The sequence below is a fragment of the Cavia porcellus genome, unplaced genomic scaffold (genome assembly GCF_034190915.1).
Source record: "Cavia porcellus strain 051 isolate PalLab524CR breed Dunkin Hartley unplaced genomic scaffold, mCavPor4.1 scaffold_10, whole genome shotgun sequence".
Classification (NCBI taxonomy): domain Eukaryota; kingdom Metazoa; phylum Chordata; class Mammalia; order Rodentia; family Caviidae; genus Cavia; species Cavia porcellus.
In genome coordinates, this window is record NW_026947493.1 from 36,857,961 (window position 1) to 36,877,613 (window position 19,653).

At 36.7% G+C, this 19,653-nt stretch overlaps 2 protein-coding genes across 7 annotated transcripts in view; one reads left to right on the forward strand and one right to left on the reverse strand.

Annotated features, from left to right (window-relative positions):
* The window catches only part of Ccdc66 (coiled-coil domain containing 66), a 46,750-nt gene that overhangs the window by 17,442 nt on the left and 9,655 nt on the right, over positions 1-19,653 (forward strand). For all 6 annotated transcript variants that reach the window (XM_013143870.3, XM_063257319.1, XM_013143871.3 and 3 more), the window contains 3 exons: positions 16,874-17,130; positions 17,303-17,387; positions 19,266-19,427. In XM_013143870.3, the coding sequence (XP_012999324.1) occupies positions 16,874-17,130; positions 17,303-17,387; positions 19,266-19,427 (504 nt within the window). The remainder of the gene's footprint in view (positions 1-16,873; positions 17,131-17,302; positions 17,388-19,265; positions 19,428-19,653) is intronic.
* The window catches only part of Tasor (transcription activation suppressor), an 82,633-nt gene that overhangs the window by 3,831 nt on the left and 59,149 nt on the right, over positions 1-19,653 (reverse strand). The gene's annotated exons all lie outside the window — the stretch shown is intronic.

A 19,653-nucleotide genomic window follows, 5' to 3' on the forward strand; every position in this document is an offset into this window, starting at 1 on the left:
GAAAGCATGACTCTCTCAAAATAAAAATGGTTGAGCATTTACTTCAGCACAAAGGCCCTAGGTTCACTTTCCACCACTGCAAAAAACAAAACAAAACACACTACAAAATCTGCTTTTTTTCCTTGTAGGCATCTTTCACTCTAAAATTGGCAGGTAAGGATAGGTAGGACCTGGATTCCAGTTTCTTTGAGTTGAACAAGCTGGTAGCTTTCCTTGTCCGACAACATGTATACATGAGATAGTCAGAGTACCATGCGCTTGCATTGCAAGTGACCACAAACACCGTTTCGGCTTTGATCATTTATTTCTCACCATAATAGAATTATGAGGTAGACAATCACTTTTTAAAACTTTGAAAACATTATTGGTAGACTTTACATGGGTAAAAATAGTCCTTTTATTTGTGATTTGATATGGTTGTGGAAAAACACATTAAAATGTAAGCTGCAGCCAGGCATGATGGCACGCACCTATAATCCCAGGTCCTGGAGAGGCCATGGGTCACAGATGAGAGCCCAGCCTGGGCCACACAATGAGACCCCTTCTCAAAATAAATGTACGTTCCATACGGGCCCTGTTAAACTTGCCATTCTAGACCAGGGCCTGACACTGGAAGAGGTTAGAGCAGTGATGGCGACTCTTGTAGTGCTTTTATTGATACAACAGCCTGGTGTAGCACATGTGCCGTCGGTTTACTGACTGATTTAGAACATCCACTGAGAGGGAGGAGTCATGGCTGGAATGAGTTGGAGAGGATCATTCTTCTCACCAGCTTCCTTTGTTCTCTCTTCTTGATTCTCAGTCTCGTTTCTTCTCCTTCATCTGAATTTTCCAAGTTAACAACCTTGTGTTGTCATCCCTATATTATTTACTTAAGCACTCTTCTAGGTTGCACTGTTTAAAACTTTTTTAAAAATTTAATTATAGCATCAGCATTTTTTAACATACTTCACTTTAATGAAAACTTAGCTTTCCCTAATGACTATCCCTCACCAGAAACCTTTTGAAAGGGTGTATTCTAATTTACTCTTTTATAGGGACTAGAAAGTGAGGCTGTCATTCTGCTAGCCTCTGATTGCTAACACTGTACTGGAACTCTACTGGCCAATAAAAAGTTGTTAACATTTAAAACATTTTTTTCTTCTTTAAGAAATTTTTTATTGCAGTAAAATATGTATAACCTAAAATTTTTAGCCATGTTTAAGTACACAGTTCAGTGGCATTAAGCGCATTCACCTTGTTGTGCAGCCATTACTGCTGTACTTTGCATCCTCCCAAACTGAAACTGTACCTGTTAGCAGTAACTAACTCGTGTTTTCCTCCTCCTCCTCTCTGGCAGCCACTTTCTGCGTGTATGAATTTGACCTTGCCCATAGGTGGAACCATAGTATTTATGAACTTTTCACTAGCATAATGACTGCAAGGCTGTTTTGACTAATGTTACTATGAGCAAGGGTGAAAAAATAATCTGAGTTCTGCTTCATTTCTTTTGGTATATACTCAAGTGGAGTTACAATACATTGGACTCTGCAAATCCTGGACTCTGCAGCATCCAAAATTGAGTAGATTTATGTTGTCTATAAGATACTAGTTTAGCTGGGGATTTGGCTCAGTGGCATAAGTGTCTGCCTGGCAAGCATGAAGTCGTGAGTTTAATCCCCAGTACCAAAAAAAAGATACTAGTTCACAGTATTTTGTTACAACAGTCTACATGGAATAAAACAAATTATTAGTGATGGTTCTTTAAGTGTACCAAAACCCACTGAATTGTTAACTTTAAGTAGGTGAATTACATAGTGTGTAACTATTATCTCAATTAAAAGTTTTAATTGTATATATAGGGTACATGGTGCTATTGCAATACATGTGTACAGCTTGTACTCATCAAATTAAGGTAACTTGCATCTCCATCTTATTGTGTCTTTGGAATCTTTTAGCGCCTCTGTTAAATAATTCATCAAACATACGTTATTGCAAATTATAGTCACACTGTTGTAAAGCACTAGAACTTACTCCTCCTTTCTAACTATTTTGGTTCAAAGTTGTTTCTTATTTCACTACCCCTACCTTACTAGTAGTTACTCTTTCATTCTCTTTTACTTGTTTTTAAAAATTGAGTGCTGAGGATTGAAACCAGGGTCTTCAAAGTGGTAAGCTTTTATTCTACTGTTGAGCTGCTTAGAGGTTACTAGATGTTTTTAATTTAACTTCTCCTGTTTATTTGAAAGCACATTACTAAAACAGTTAAAGAAAAATTCTAATGGGAATTATAAATGCAATACTTGGGGAAAAAAGGGCACAGATGCTTATCTAAATGTGAGGTGTTAAAACAGGATTTGAGGAAAATTCTTTCAGAAAAGAAGAAAAACCTTTAAATGAAAAAATTGATGCTCATCTAGAAAAAGAACAGGCTGGGTAGGGTGGGAGGGAGACAAACTTAACAAAAATGAATCAAGAATAAAAAGCTTGAAAATTCCTATAACTGACAAAATAAATGTAGTTCTTGTTTAAAACGTTCCCTGTAACAGAAGCAAATGTTGACAATTCTGCTGACAACTTCTACCAAAATTCTAAGGAATAAATTTCTAATTTATACTCGCAGTTAATTGCAAAAGGGAATAGCTCTTAAATCACTCTATAAGTCCATTTAGCCTTGACATTATATCTAGAAAAATAAACAATAAAAATGGAGAACTAGGATTATTTCATACATGAATAGACAAAACAAAATTTTAAATAAAATATTAGCAAGTACAAAAGTAATGCATATGATCATGACAAGGATAAGTTCATTTTAGATACTTCACAGAGGTTTTTAAAATCCACAAGTGTCCTCCTCCAGATTTACCTTTGCTTTGGGGATGGAGGTTAATGTAAGATTGCATGTTGCCAGGCCAGTCTGTAACTTGTGAGTTCCAGTGATCTTCTCACCTGTGTCTCCTGAGTAGTTGGGATTGCAACTGTGTGCCATTGTGCCGGGCTGGTGTGTGGAGTTTTAAATCAGATCTCTGATTATCTATATGGCATCTTTTTAGGATCCTTCAATAGTGTTAAGTAAACGTCACCATTCTCTAATAAGCTTAACCTTTTTCCTAGTATCCTGTCTCTGGACATCCTATGTGTGCCATGGTTGCTACTTACTATAGTACCATATTATTTCATCAATGCTTTTCATGTTTCAATAACTACCTATTAACTTATTTTAAAAATTGTCATTAAAACTCAAGTAATTTCTTTGCCTGACAGAAAAAAAATTAGTATTATAGTGTATCTTTTTGGTACAATAAAAGAAGAACTCAATATATTCATGAAAAGCAGTATATAAAATTCAACAATTATTAAGGAAAAGGCTATTGGAAATTAATACTAGAAGGAATTTCCAGTTGCATATTTTTTAATTCTAAAAAAGTCATCCTAAATGAGAAATTTAAATACTCCATTTAAAATGAGAAATTAGATAAGAAACCCACATATTTTTATTACTGTTTGTATTGGTTCTAGCCAGTGTAGCAAGACAAAGAAATATTAAAATTAGAATGGAAAACATGCAAGTGTAATTATTTGTTACTTATATAAAACCCAAGAAGATGACAAAATGTCAGAAGTAAAAATGAGCCATGTGCTAGGCCGTAACAGTTTCAACAAGTTTCATAGGTTCAAATGACACACACTGCATTATTACCAGGGAATTAAGCTTCATATCAGTAACAAATGGTGATAGAAAATTTCCAAATGTTTGCTATTGGAGAAGTATACTTTTGAATTACAAAAAATACACAATTAGAATATATTTTAGCTGCATGACAATGAAAATATTATCTGTCAAAATATGTGTATTTCCTGTGCTTCGAGGGAAATTTATATCCTTAAAAGCACATCTTAGAAATCAAGACAGTGATCTGAGTATTCATCTACAGAAAGTAGAGAAATAACCATGAAAATAAAATCTGAATTAAAACTGGAGGCATGCAGAGTGGGAAGATTTAAAGGCAAAGTTCTTTGAAAGGTTACTTAATTTGTAAAACCCTCACAAGACTGGCACAAATGAAAATATATCACTAAAGAATACATGGACATTAAAAAGTAACAAGAGGATACCAAGAACTGCTACCAATATTAGACACTTGATTAAAACTGGGCAAATTGAAATGCTCGAATATGGCATTGTGAGGAAGATAGTAAGGAAGGAAGTTTGTCACCTGGACCCAGAAAGAATCTAAAGTGCCAAATCGAAGCTCACAGAGAGTGAAAAGAAAAACTTCAAGGAAGAAGAAGGCAATAGCCAGCAGCACTTTACCCCAAGAAGGAACTCACCGTGCAAGAGGAGCTGTTCAAACCTGGGGAATGTGGTCACAGTGACACTGATGGCTGGAGACCCTGGAGGCCTCTGCAAAGAAACTCGCCTTGGAAGGGAGCAGCGGACATGGAAGACTGCTGGCTGGCAGAGGACCTTATCCTTCCAAGGGAGACAGTGATTAGCCAGGAGCCATTTTGCAGTTGGGCCAGATAAGCTAGGAACCCAGAACTGCTTCGGGCTGTGTCTAGCAGCTTCTAGCTAGGCAGAGACCCGTGGATCTCAGGGAAGGTCTGCTGAGGTTATCTGCTGCTCCACCATAAAGCAACTGCTGGCTTGCTGAGACACATCAGCACAATTTAGGACTACATCTCTACAAGTTGTCTACTAGTGAAACCATACAGCATCGTAGAAGTGCACTATTTGTGTTTCTTCCCTGTTTTTTCTTTCTTTTTTCTCATTCATTGTTTATGAGTGTGAAAGTGGTTCCTAACCTCCTGTCAGGGTGTTCTTCCTTTCATCTTTAATCTCTTTTCCTTCTTTTCCTTCAGTCTTCCTCACCAGTTTCTCCAAGTTGGCATTATCCCCCTTTGTCTTCCAACTGGCTAATCTCTTTCTCTTCTTCTACCTCTCTATTTTCTCTTTAATCTATTTTAAATTTTAATCCTGAAGGCAAAATTGACACATTATAGACATATATTGCATATAATTATCCAGTTTGTGTTACATTTTGTATTATAATCACAAATCTAGTTTATACACTTAAAAGTTGCAAATTAAGGGTTAGCTCAGTTTGTTGTGTTCTAAGCTGTGTTTGATGCTATTGGTACCACTAAAGTCTAAATTGACATAAATGTTTTAAACAACTGTTTGAACTGATAATCCATGACTGACATTAACTAAAGAGTCACAGAAAATACTGTGACATAGTGCCAAACCACCAGGGGCTATGCCAAATAAGCAGCAACTTCTCATCTGCAGCAAACTGAAGAGGTAAGATCTTCCAACAGGTGTCGGGCGTGGTGGCTCACGCCTGTAATCCCAGCACTCGGTGGAAGGATCGTTGTGAGTTCATGACCAGCCTGGGCTACAAACTGAGCTCAAGGCCAGTCTGAATTTCATAGTGAGACCCCATTTCAAAAAAGACAAAAAAAAAAGATCTTCCCCAGACTCAAAACTCTAAAACCATCTACACATGGAAGGTACCTCAGAGACTTATTCATCACCTAAGAGTCCTAAATACTACCAATAAAGCAATCCACCACAGGCAACTTATAAGGATCACCCCAGGAATTAAACTAAAGAGAGAAAACAAAATGAGAAGACACTTAAGCAAAATGCAACCCCAGACATCCAGTTCACCAAAGGCAAGTGAGGTAGGACAGTCTGAAAGCCCCACCAGGTCTCTTTGAAGTGTAAACAATAAAGCAATTGAATGAGGCTCTGGAAAAAAATGAAATCAGAAATCTCTCAACTCCAGAGATCACTATGCTTAGTGAAAGTAACACTTTACTTCTTGCAGTTGTGGGCATTGGGTATTGTGTCTCAGCAACAAAAAAGTAAGACATTTACTTTTTCTTTGAGTTTCAGTAAGGTTTTTTTTTTTTTTGAACAAGAGTTCTCATCTTGGGCAGACTGTGGCCCTTCCAGGGGGAGAACCACCAGTGTCTCCTGAGATCTGTGCCATGTTGGAATTTAGAATGCTGGGAAACCAAGCAAGCAGCTCACCTCCCTGGTAAGCGGTGATAGTGTGGCAGACTGTGGCCCTTCCAGGGGAGAACCACCAGTGTCTTCTGAGATCCACACCATGTTGGAACTTAAAAGCTGGGAAACCAAGCAACCAGCCTGCCTCCCTGCTAAGCAATAGTGAACCTACTGGGGAATGGCCTGCAGTCAAATATCCCACTTCCCCTACTGCCCTTCTCCTGTCCCCCCATTAGCAAGTGGGAACCAGAAATCAGAGCATCTCCTGGGAAGTCAACCATAGCAAATAAGGGAGATTTCCTTTTACCATCTCTTTGAAGGCAAATATTTTTATTACTGTTTTGCTCTATTCTGATTAATGGTACTGCTCTATTCAATATTCTGTTTTGATAAGTTCTATAATGAGAACATTATATATTTATATATTTCATTTTATATTGATATACGCAGTTGAAAGAACAGCTATTGTAAAGATAACGAAATGTACTGTGATACCTGCTATTGTTATCCTGGTAACCTGCTGTTAAGTTCTGTACCAGTTTCACTACACGGTCTCAGTTGGCTTTATGTTGTCTTGTTCGGTTGTATATTACTACTTTCAAAATTAAAAAATTAAGAAAATAGATGAGCTTAAGCAAATTATGGAAGCACAGCATAGGAAAGAAATGGAATCCTTAGAGAAGATTCAAGCAGATATCCAGGAGAATAAAAACTCCATTGAAAATATTCAAAGCAGATTAGACCAATGTGAGGACAGGATCTCAGATATTGAAGACAGGCTTGCACTTAGTGACCAGGAAAAGAAAGATTTCAAGGGAACATAAGAAATAAATCCAGCAGCTGCTGCTAGATGAGACAAAGAAGAATAACTTAACGTTAATTGGAGTCAATGAATAAGCAGGAGATACCACAAATGCCATTAAAAAATATTCAGACATCATGACAGAAAACTTTACTGGTAGAGAAAAAGAATTTGATATACACATAAATGAGGCAAACAGAACTCCAGTTAGAATGATTAAAACAAATATACAGCCAGGCATATCATGGTCAAAATTCTAGAAATTCAACACAGCAGAATCCTAAAAGCTGTTAGGGGAAAGAAATAATTTTTAAAAAAAAGGACTATCAGAATCACAGCTGACTTCTCAGCACAAACTCTCAAGTCACGGAGAACTTGGAGTGAAGTACTAAAGGGAAACTATTGTCAATCCAGATTGATGTACCCTGCAAAGCTATCCCTCAAAATTGATGGAGAAATAAGATACTTTCATGACAAAGAACATCTGTGGAAATTTATGACCGCCAAACCAATATTCCAAAATTTCCAGAAAGACATTCTAGAAAGAGATAAGCACTACAGCTCCATGAACCCCAACATAAGGAAACCACCAGGAAAGGCAAACAGTTGGAGGGGAAAAAGGCAGGGACTCAGCAACAGGAAAATAGCATAACAAAGATAAGTCAATACATATCAATTATAACCATCAGTGTTACTAGTCTCAGTTAACCACTCAGAGGACACAAGCTGGCAAAATGGATCAAGAAGCAAGATCCAACAATATGCTGTATACAAGAAACACATTTAGTTCAAAAGGAAATTAATACTGCAATTGACAGGAACTCAGAACATAGCAGGAGTACCTATCTTATTTGCAAAGTGAATTTCTTTTTTTTTTTTTTAAGAGAATGAAACAAAACAGAACAAAGGAGATCAGAAACAAACAGTGCAAGCAACACAGAATTTCAAGACAACAAAGTGAATCTCAAGTCAAAACTGATTAAGAGAGAGAAAAGGTCACTACATTCTCCTAAAGGGAACAACTCAAGAGGAAAAGATAACAGTTATAAATATATATGCAACAAATACCAGTGTACTCAACCATATAAAACAGTTACTAATGGACATAAAAAATAAGCCTTAATACAGTTGTGTTGGGAGACCTCAGTACCCCACTGTCACAAAAAGATCAACTAGACAAAAAAATCAGTAATGAAATAGACCTAAATCAAATTTTTTAACAAACGCACCTAGTAGATTTCTATAGTATTCCACCCCACAACATCAGAATACACATTCTTCTTAGCTGCACATGGGATATTTTCCAATATAGACCATATATTTTCTCATAGAACATGCTTGAGGAAGTGCAAAGGAATTCAAATTACTCAATGCATACTGTCAAACCCTGTGCAAGAAATTGGAAATCCATGCCGAAGGAAACAACAAGAACTTCATAAACACTTGGAAATTAAATAGTACTCTACTGAACAACCAATGAATCACAGATGAAATTAAAGAAATTAGCCAGTTTTTATAGTTCAATGATAAGGACAGTACAACATACCAGAACTTATGGGACACAAGGAAAGCAGTCTTAAATTGGAAATTTGTAGCAGTAAATACAGGAAGTACAGGAAAACAGAGTAAATACATATAAACAATGTTAAACCTCAAACTTCTAGAAAAAGAAGAGCAGGTTAAACCAAAAGTTTTTACAGGGGAGGAAGTTTTAATGATCAGAGTGGAAATTAATGTGCTGAAGACTAAAAATACAAAGAATCAAAGAGTTGATTCTTTGAAAGATGAAATAAAGTTCACAAACTCTTAGCCAACCTTAAAAGAAAGAAAAGACTCAAATCCATGCAATTAATGAAAAAGGCAAAATCACAACAGTCTCTGCAGAAATCCAAAAAATCATCTACACCTTTGAAAATTTGTGTTCTAATAAGATGGAAAATACAGAAGAAATGGACAGATGCCTACTTATGAATTACCAAAGCTGAATCACAAAGATATAAAAATCCTAAATAAACCAATATCAATCAGTGAAATTGAAGATGTAATTAAAAATGTATCAACAAAGAAAAGCCCAGGCCCTGATGGATTCACTGCTGAATTCTACAAGCAATTTAGTGCTTGTAGAATTACACCATTACACTTCTTAAACTCTTTAATGAAATTGAAAGGGAAGCAGTACTTCCAAACTCATTCCTGGAAGCAAGCATTACTGATTCCAAAATGATAGTAGGACCCAACTAAGAAAGAGAATTACAGGTCAATTTACTTAATGAACATTGATGCAAAAATCCTCTGTAAGCAAACAGACTGCAGCAAATCTTCAAGAAGATTGTACACAGTTACAAAGTAGGATTTATCCCAGGAATGCAGGGATGGTTCAACATACATAAATCCATAAATGTAATACACCATATTAACAGAACCAAGGACAAAAATCATGGTCATTTCAGTAGATGCAGAAAAAGCTTTTGACAAAGTCCAGCACCGATTCATAATGAAAACTACAAAAAATTGGAATAGATGGTGTTTATCTTAATCTGATAAAAGCCATGTATGACAAACCAACAGCCAACATTATAATAAAGGGACAAGAACTGAAAACTTCCACTCTGAAATCAGGAACAAGACAAGAATATCCACTGTCTCCACTCTGAATTCCTAGTCCTGGAAACTTTAGCTGGAGCAATTAGACGAGAGAAGGAAGGACAAGAAAGATAACAAAGAAGTTAAACTATTATTTGCAGATGATGTGATACACTACTCAGAAGATCCCAAAAACTCCACCAAGAGACTACAAAATCTACTAAGCAAATTCAGTAACGTAGCTGGTTTTAACATCAGTGCTCAAACATCAATAGCATTCATGTACATGAATAACAAACTCACTGAGAGAAATCAGGGAAACAATACCTTTTACAATAGCATCCAAAAAAAATGAAATACATAGAAATCAATCTAACGAAGATGTAGAAGATCTCTACAATAAAAACTACAGTGCTCCAGAAAAGGAGATTAAAGAGGATATTAGAGAATGGAGAGATATGCCATGCTCTTTGGTAGGAAAAACCCATACAGGGAGAATGGCCATACTTCCAAAATTGCTATAGAGATTCAGTGCAATCCCAATCAAAATTCTAATAGCATATCTCACAGAATTAAGAGAAAACAATCCTAAAATTCATCTGGAGCCAGAAGAGACCTAAAATAGCAAAGGCAGTCCTGGGCAACAAAGGCAAGACAGAGAGCATCACAACACCTTACCTGAAATTATACTATAAAGCTACTGTGATAAGAACAGCGTGGGACTATCAGAAAGAAACAGACCTGAAGATCAGTGGCACATATTAAAACACGCAAAAACAATTCCAGACACACTCAGCCACCTTATCTTTTACAAAGGTGCCAACTACATTAACTGGAAGAAAGCCTCTTTAATAAATGGTGCTAGAAAAACTGGTTCTACGCATGCTGAAGATTAAAATTGGACCCATATCTTTCATCATGTACCAAGCAAAATCAGAATGAATCAAAAAATCTTAATATTAAACAAATATTAAATCTGCTGGACAATAGGTAAAATTCTTCAAGACACTGGTGAAAGCAAACTCTTCAAGAACAAAACACCGATTCCATAGGAACTATCACAAAGAATCAACCACTAGGATCTCACCCTACTGAGAACCTTTTACACAGAGAAACCACCAACAGAGTGAAGAGACAACAGTGTGGGAAAGTTTGCTAGTTTTTCCTCAAAGGATTACTATCAAGAACATACAAAGAACTAAAAAAAAAAAAAAAAAAAAAAAAAAGCAGACTTCCCAAATTTAAAGACCCAATCCAAAAATGGGCATCTGAGATGGGTACATACCTCTCAGATGAAGAAATGTGAGCAGCAAATACGTAAAAAAGTGTTCAGTATCACTGATCATTCAAAAGAGATTAAAACAACACTAATGACTACTATGAAGAAATCAAGGAATAACTGATGTTGGAGGGGTTGTGGGGAAAAAGAAACCTTTCTCCACTGTTGGTGGGAATGCAGACTGGTGCAAGCACTGTAGAAATCAGTGTGGAAAGGTTCCATTCAACCTAGCTATTCCCCTTTTAGGCATTCTTCCAGAAGAATTAATAACATACTACAGTGATATATGTGTATCCATGTTTATAGCAGCACAGTTTATGATGATCAGATCTTGGAAATAAATGACTATCAACCAAAGAGTAGATTTTAAAAAAGATATATTTTTATACAATGCAGTATTATTCAGCCATAAAAAGGATAAAGCTCATAGCTTTCTAGGTAAATGGGTAAAACTTGAGACCATATTCATGAGTGAAATCAGCCTGTTATGTGTAAGCATCATATTGTACTTAGTGTGAGAATCTGAAAGAAATTGTGTGTTACGTATATGTATGTGGTATCTAAGACAGTTACTTTCTCTTAGTTCATTGAAAAGAATGGTTAGTGCTAATATTGTTTGGACAACTAAATGCAGATGTCTTATACTCTTGAGTAACTAAAGATAATACACAATTATTTACCATTGTTACTCTGTGATTACTTTGTTTTGAAATTTTATTATTTTTTTCTTTAAAAATTTTTTAAAAAATTATTAAGACGGAAAAAGAATTTATATCAAGAATGGATATTTTAAAACTTTCAAGGGCTGGGGATTTAGCTCAGTGGCTTAAGTGACTGCCTGGCAAGCACAAGGTCATCAGTTTGATCCCTGGTACAAAAAAAAAAAACTTTCAAAACCCACTAATCAGTAGTCAACTCAATTTTTAGAATTTAACAAAACATTTTGAATTGACATGGCTCTGAAGATAGCATATATTACAAATAAGCAGGTGCAAAACTGAATTCTTGACTATGCTAAGCCTGTAAGGGTCTTCTAGTTCTAGAGGATTTCAAAGAGTATGTAATGCATGTTTGCTGTTCATACAGTTTTCAGCCATCTTGGGAGAACTGCTACATGTACACAGTATAGCTTGTTTCTGTTTTTTTTTTTTTTAATCCCCTTCCCTCTCTGTCCTTCCCTCTCTTCCAATTCCCCTATCCCATTTTTCAGTCTTATTGATATTACTAATATTGGCTCATGTTCTGGCACGTAGTGTGTACATTAAATTTCTGAAAATTAATGGCAAAGGTACAACACATCAAAATGTCCGGGACACTATAAAAACAGTTCTAAGAGGAAAATTCATTATAGTCCATGCTCACATTAGGAAAACAATCAAGTTCAGGTAGACAGCCTTACAAAAAATGTTAAGATACTTGCGAAATAACAACAAAGAAGCCCCAAACCAAGATTAAGGTGATAAAGTATTAAAAAGAAGGGTATGGAAATCATACAAAATCCCCTATTCAGGCTTACCAAGGGTAATCAAGAAATGAAAAAAGTGAAATCAGAACAGACACTGTAGAAATCCAGAAGATAAAAACTACTTTTAAAAATTGTATTCCAACAAATTAACAAATTTGGAAGAAATGGGCAGATTACTAGACATACACAAATTACCAAAATCCAACAATACATAAATATGCTTAATGACTCAATAACAAGCAATAAAATCAACATAGGAATAAATTTAATTTTTTTTGTCTTTTTTTTTTATCGGTACCAGGGATCAAACTCACAACCGCACACTTAGAAGGCAGGCACTTATGCCGCTGAGCTAAATCCCCAGCCCAACATAGGAATAAAGATTCCATCAACTAAACGCCCAGGACCTGATGGATTCACTGCTGAATTATACAAAACCTTTCAGGATATTATGTCAGTACTCCTTGTCTTAGTTAGCTTTCTCATTGCTGATACAAAATACCTGGCACCCAAAGTTAAAGAGAGAAAGATTTATTTTTGTCTCAGAGTTTGTAGAGGTTCCAATTCATAGTTGACTGACTCCAAGGCAAGGTGGCATGACAGAGGGGCATTATGACAGAAGGCAAGAAGGCATCAGAAGAAAAGTAGCAGCAGCACAGCTGCTTCTCCCCTTTCCGTTTCTGGAGCCCACCCACACCCGGAAGTTCATTGACCAAATCACTCAATGAACTAATTTTGTAATCACTCATCCTTAATTCCAGCATCACAAATAGACCCACCCATCTCTAAAAAGCCCCCCCTATGACCACATAAGGTTTTGGAGAAACATCTAGACACAAGCCATACCATTTCCATTCCTGACCCCCTAAATCCTCATTTATGAAAGAAAGGCAGTTAGTCCATCTCCAAGATCTGCCAAAGTTCTAACAGCTTTAGCATTTCCCAAGTCTAAAGATTCCTCTGAGATTCAAGGTGAACTTTTAGCTGTGAGACCCTGTACAAATGAAAGTTGAACATTCCAACATACAGTGGTACAAGACAAACATCATTCCAAAAGGTACAAAGAGGAGGATAGAAACAAACACATCCAAAGCAAGTCCCAAACCCATCAGGGCAACATTAAGTCTCAGTCACATGTCCAGCATTTGTGATAGTCTGTGGGAATACTGGACCCCAGAGCGCTTGAGTGGCTCCACCACTGTGGAAGTGCCAAAGCTTGCAGCTCCCATGGCTCCTTCTTAGGGCCAGCTTTGCTCACTCTTTTCTCAGAAAATTCATGCTTCTGGCTTTTCAGACCTCCTGGGACCTCTTCTGTACCTTCAGTCTCACACTCACAGCTTCACACACTGACTAGCTGCCATATCAGGCACACTAAAATCCAGATGGAAGCCTTCCTGGCCCCACAACTCATGGGTTCTGTGTACACCTAAAATCAGCACTGTGCAGACGGTATCAGTGTCTGCTGCCTGCTGGAGCAGCAGCCAGTCTCTGCTGAGCCCAGGAATTGAGAGCCTGGGTTGCTGAGCACATCAGCACTATGCAGATGGCATCAGTGTCTGCTGTCTGCTGGAGCAGCAGCCCGTCTCTGCTGATTGCAGGGATCAATGCCTGGGTCGCTGAGCACTCTGAACCCAGTGTGAGGAGCATGTTCTCTAGGCTGTTGCCGGTTGTAGCAAAGCAGATTCTTTCCAGAGCCCTGCTGTCTCCTATAATGTACTCAGGCCATCTTTTTCATTACCCTGTTCCTTCTCAGCAGTTAATCTCTGCTGTCCCCCATGTTTGCAATCCACGGCTTTCCTAAATTTCCTGTCTGACCAAACTCAAGGTGTTTTAAATCATTCTGCTGAGTGCTGACTCTTGATTCTCAACATAGATCTGATTAAAACCCCCAACAGTAGCCATGCCACCTCCTAAACATTAGGCTATCTTGAAATTTCTTCTGCAAGATTAATTAGTCCCCCACCTTTAGTCTCCAGCAAAATCTCTGAACATGAGCAGAATGCAGACAGATTTTTCTGTCAAAGCATAACATATGATCTACAGTACAACTACCAATGCAGTTCTTCCCAGCAGAAACATCCTGACGCTGGTCTTTACCGGCAGCATTTCTGGTCTTCAGAGCTCTGCTCAGAATCTCTCATCAAATTCAGCTTACATCATTCTAGGACTGTGCTTTACCTGGCATCTCCAAACACTTCCCACCAGTTCCCACTTACAAAGGCTTCTGAACCACATAGTTACGTGTAGTCACAACAGCAACCCTTCTCTAGGAATCCAAATCTGTACCAGTCAGTGCTTACTATTGATACATTTATTTTTTGTTAAAGTGTTTTGTTTGAGAAAGGGTCTCACTATGTAGTTCAGTGTGGGCATGAACTCAGTGTAACCCAGCCTGGCCTTGAACTTCTAACCACCCTCCTGTCAGCCTCCCAAATGCTGAGATTACAGGTATGTGCCACTACACTCAGCTAGAGAAACAGATTTAGTGCAAAATATACAAATACATAAGATCACAAGATTGATTTACAGTGGTGGCCCTCAGAATCAGGTGTAGAAGAGCTGAGTCCATGTCAGGAGGACCTGGGGTCTGCAATGGAAGATGAAGGGTATGTGCTAGAGACTGAAGAGTTTGTACTAGGAGCTAAGAAGTGACATCTAAGGCGAAGGCAGACTAGAGCTCCTCCAAATAACAGAAACAAGCCTGCCTTTTTTGTTTCCCTTTTATAGCATTCTGGCAAGAATCTTCCCTAAGGTGGGTCTTTCACAACCAACACTATGCTGAACCAACTTAATTGGGTGTTTCTTTCTCAAGTTGATATGATCATTTAACTATTACAGTCCTTAAGGTCTTCAAAGAAATTGAAAGGAATCGATTGTTCCCAAACTGATTTATGGAAGCCAGTATCACCCTGATCCCAAAACCAGATAAAGATCAAACTGAAAATCAATAGGCCAGTTTCCTTAATGAACATAGATGCAAAAAGCCTCAACAAGATTTTAACAAATAGAGTGCAGCATTTTATCAAAAAGGTCATATGTCATGATCAGACAGGTTTTATCCCAGAAATGTAGGGATGGTTCAACATATATAAGTCAATGAATGTAATACATTACATAACCAAGATCAGAAACCATATTGTCTCATCACTAGGTGCAGAGAAGGCTTTTAACAAAATCTAACACCCTTTCATGGTTCAAAAATAAATAAAAATAAAAACGGGCATAGAAAGGCCACACCTGAATACAAGGAAAGCTATATATAATGAAACCAATAGCCACCATCATAACTAAAAGGGAAAAAACAAAGCATTCCCCCTAAAATCCGGAACAAGACAAGATGTCCACTGTCACCTCTTCTATTCAACATAATGCTTAAAACATTAACCAAAGCAATTAGGCAAGAGAAATAAAAGTTATAGGATAAGGGGAAGTCAGTATCACTATTCCCAGATAACATGATAATTTACATAGACGATCCAAAGAATTCTGACAAAAAACTTAATAATGAATGTCAGCAATGCAGCAGGATACAAAATTAACACAAAAATGATTAGCCTTCGTGTACACTGACAACAGAATGAAATTTATAAAATTAATGTCATAGTAGCATGAAGAAAAATGAAATAACTAGGAATTAACAGCCATTAAAATGAAATGTCTCTACCAAGAAAATTCTAGTACTCTGTAGAAGGAAATTGAAGAGAACATCACAAAATAGAAAGATGTTCCCTGCTGTTGGACAGGTAGAATCAGTATTGTCAAAATGGCCATATTCCTAAAGTAATTTTTAAGGGTGATTTCCATTCCTTTATTTTGTTGTTCATCTTGGGAGATCCTGTTCTGTGCCCTGGATCACCACCAGCCCTATCTTTTATGCCTGCCAGGTAGTCAAGAGTGGACAGGTGTATGGTGTAATGAAGAATGCAGCATTTTATCAAAAAGATCATATATCATGAAATGTAGGGATGTTCAACATATATGTCAATAAATGTAATACATCACATAAACAAGATCAAAGAAGCTATGCTGTCTTTAAAAGTCACTACTGTTACTTCCCTAACCTACATTTTATAGACTGTGTCAAGTGGAGAATTAAAAGGAATATTTTATACTTATATATCCCTGTACTAAATATTATGTTTAAAATATGGTGCTGAAAATCAGAATATATCTACTTAGTACTATAGGAAATTCTTTTGAAGTTATATACTTCTGCATTACTGGAATGTATCAGTTTAAATGGCAAGTTTTCCATCTATAAAGTAGTTTAGAAAAAATTTAACTTTAGTTGGTTTGATGGTTTAGGATGTAATACTACTGGAGTTAAATGAACAGGTAGATGAAGCAAAGGAAAACAGGAAACATTTACACATTCAAAGGTAACAGGAGATTTTGTGGTTATAAGGGAAAAAAACTGTCTTTAGTCATATAAACTTACAGATGTTTGGAAGCTGCTTGACTAGACCACAGTATTTAAATTCTACATTTGCCATTGACCAATTTTTCTTGAATATACGTAATGTGATTTTGTTAAATTTCTTTTAATTTTCAAAGAAATTTTTAATTCTTTGAATTTCTTACATTTTCAAGCTAGTTGTCCAAATGTATAAGGAAATGAAAATATGTTTAATTTTTATTAAAACAATGCTTACTGCTTAGTGACATTTAGAAATCATGTTTTGTCATCTAGGATTCTGTGTGACAATAATTGGGAAATTTGTCAGCAATTCTGTTTGGCACAATTAGGGTGAAGAACATGATCAATGGGCGGTGCATTCTGATTCATTAAAGAGTCATCCTGATTCTCGGTCTCAGCTGTGCTCTCCATCTCAGTCAACATACAGACAGCCAGAGTACTTCTGTGTCTCTCCTGACACTAGGACACTGGCTGATGTTGGCAGTATTTATACATCTACAACCAGAAGGCAGCTTGAACCTTCAGAGGATGAGCAGGTAGCAAAGCCTGTTAGTGATGTGGCTGTGGCAAACAATCAGAAAACAAAGTAAGTTCATTCTTCGGTTACTTACAGATTTTTAAGATGTGTGTTTTAATAGAACTATTAATATGTCTAACTGACTTCAGGTTTGGTAATTTTCTTTGAAATAGAAATGATTAGTGGATGTACCACAAGCTACATTTTTTTGGAATTCTGAATATTTAATCTATCTTGTCAGCTTTCTTCGCTCTATGACTGCTCTGTTGGACCCAGCACAGATTGAAGAACGAGACAGACGGCGACAAAAACAGTTAGAACATCAGGTATTACATAGGAAAACATAGATTTTTGCCTTAATAATTAATAATAATCTTGGCCAACATATACCTAAGTAGATGGAAATTAAAATTCTGATATGATTGTACCATATCAGGGCCCTATTTCATCCAGTGCAAACCCAATCTCTATTCCAGCTGATATACTGTTTGAATTAGGCTTATGCAAAGTACCAGACAGTATTATATACCACAGCTACCTGCCTTCCAATAGGAAAAGTCTTTATATATAAGCTACACATCAAGCATGGTGATACATGTCTGTAATCTCAACACTCAAGCAAGAGGATTACAAGTTCAAGCCCAGCCTGGGCAACATAGTGACTTAGTAAGACCCTGTCTCAAAGTAAGATTTATGAAAAGCACTGGAGATGTAGGTCAGTGTGCAGTTGTGTGTGTGTGTGTGTGTGTGTGTGTGTGTTATACAGAAATTCCTCATCTAATGACCTACCTTGTTAACAACCTACCTGGCTAATGACTGTTAAGACTTATGACTAAGCCATATTGTTTGGACTTAATGATCCACCATCTGGAGTTGTAACATCTTTTTTTTTTGGTACAGTGTGCCTTGTTTATACAGCACTGCAGATTTATGTTGTTATACATTGCAGTACTGCATGTAACAGTTAGAAAAGCAGAGTCGTTAAGTTGGAGTCTCCTTTGACCATGTCTGTTCTGAATATTATAATGTACATAGTATATACATTTCCTCATTTAGTGACCAATTAATTTTAATGACCTAGTAACAGGAACTGGACTTAGTCATTAAATGAGGACTATGTTAAAAGAATTTGTACTGTCTTAGATTATTAGTGTTGGATTTATTTTTTTGTTTTTTGAAACAAGTTCAAGCTGGTCTTAAACTCACTGAGTAGCCCAGGCTGCCCTTGAACTTGCAGTGATCCTCTTGCCTCAGCCTTCCATGTGCTGGAATTTTGGACACGCACCACCATACCCAATTAGTGTATTTTATATCAATTTATTGCCTTAGTTCTGTTCGGGGTGATAATTAGTTCTTTGAATAAAAATAATACGGGAATTTGAAATAGCTATGATTAAGAATCCCAAAAGACTTAAATATCTGGATCACTTTTTGTAGTTGCCTTTTTTTTTCCTGGGTTTTTGACACAGGGTCTCACTGTGTAGTACAGGCTGGCCTCAAATGTTGACTCTTTTGTCATCTCCTTTCTGAAATCAGAATTTTCTTCACTTTCTTTTGATCTGTGAGGAGAGGTATTGGTACGATGTCTTCTAAATTCTAGGCTCAAATGAGCCTTCTACTTTACCTTCTAAGATAGGTGGTTCTGTAGGCATGTGCCTGGCTGAACAATTTTGTAACGTGTGAGATGTCAATAATTTGGCATAGTGGTACACTTTTTTTAGTTCATTGAACAGTTCATAGACCATCTGCCATTTACCAGACATTATGCTAAGGAATGAACTTGTCAGTCTTCCTAATAGCCTTCCTTCCTAGAGTTGAAGCAAAACCACTATGTGTGTGTATGTGTGTATGTGTGTGTGTGTATCACAGTGTATATACTATTGTTACCCCCTAATTATTGTGTTTTAAAAGTTTTGAGTTTTTCTTTTTAAAATAAAATAGATCGCACTTGGGAGGCTGAGGCAGTAGGATTATTGTGAGTTCGATGCATAGTGAGACTCTGTCTCAAAAAGACAATAATTTTGGAAAAAAAAAAGCATGGAGAGCTCAGAGATATCAAAAATACATTGCAAGTTTATGTTTTTAATTTTATTCATATATAGAATTTCCTGTATATACAGGAACTGATAAAAATTTATTGAGTCACCAGAATAAATGCTTCACAGATTTTTGTGGCAATAAGTTATGTGATTATTTATTACTAGAAAGCAATCACTGCTCAGGTGGAAGAGAAACGCAGGAGAAAGCTGTTGGAAGAAGAGCAGAGAAAGAAGGAAGAACAAGAGGAGGATCGTCGCCTAGCACGGGAACAAGAAGAGATGCAGAAACAGTATGAAGAAGATATTCTTAAGCAAAAACAAAAGGAAGTAGGTCTTCATATTTTAGCTGTTAACATTTTAGAATAAAATGTATTTTTGAAGGCAGTTAACTTAGAAGTTCAGCATCTTTATGCAGTTTGAAATTACAAAGCTTTTGTGGAGACATTAAAAGCTATGTGTGGAGGAGCTTGAGAAAGTTTTATTTTGTATGATGCAATTCTCAAATGCTATGTTGCTTTGGCTTTTTCTTTCTGGTAGGTGGGAGGTCAAGATC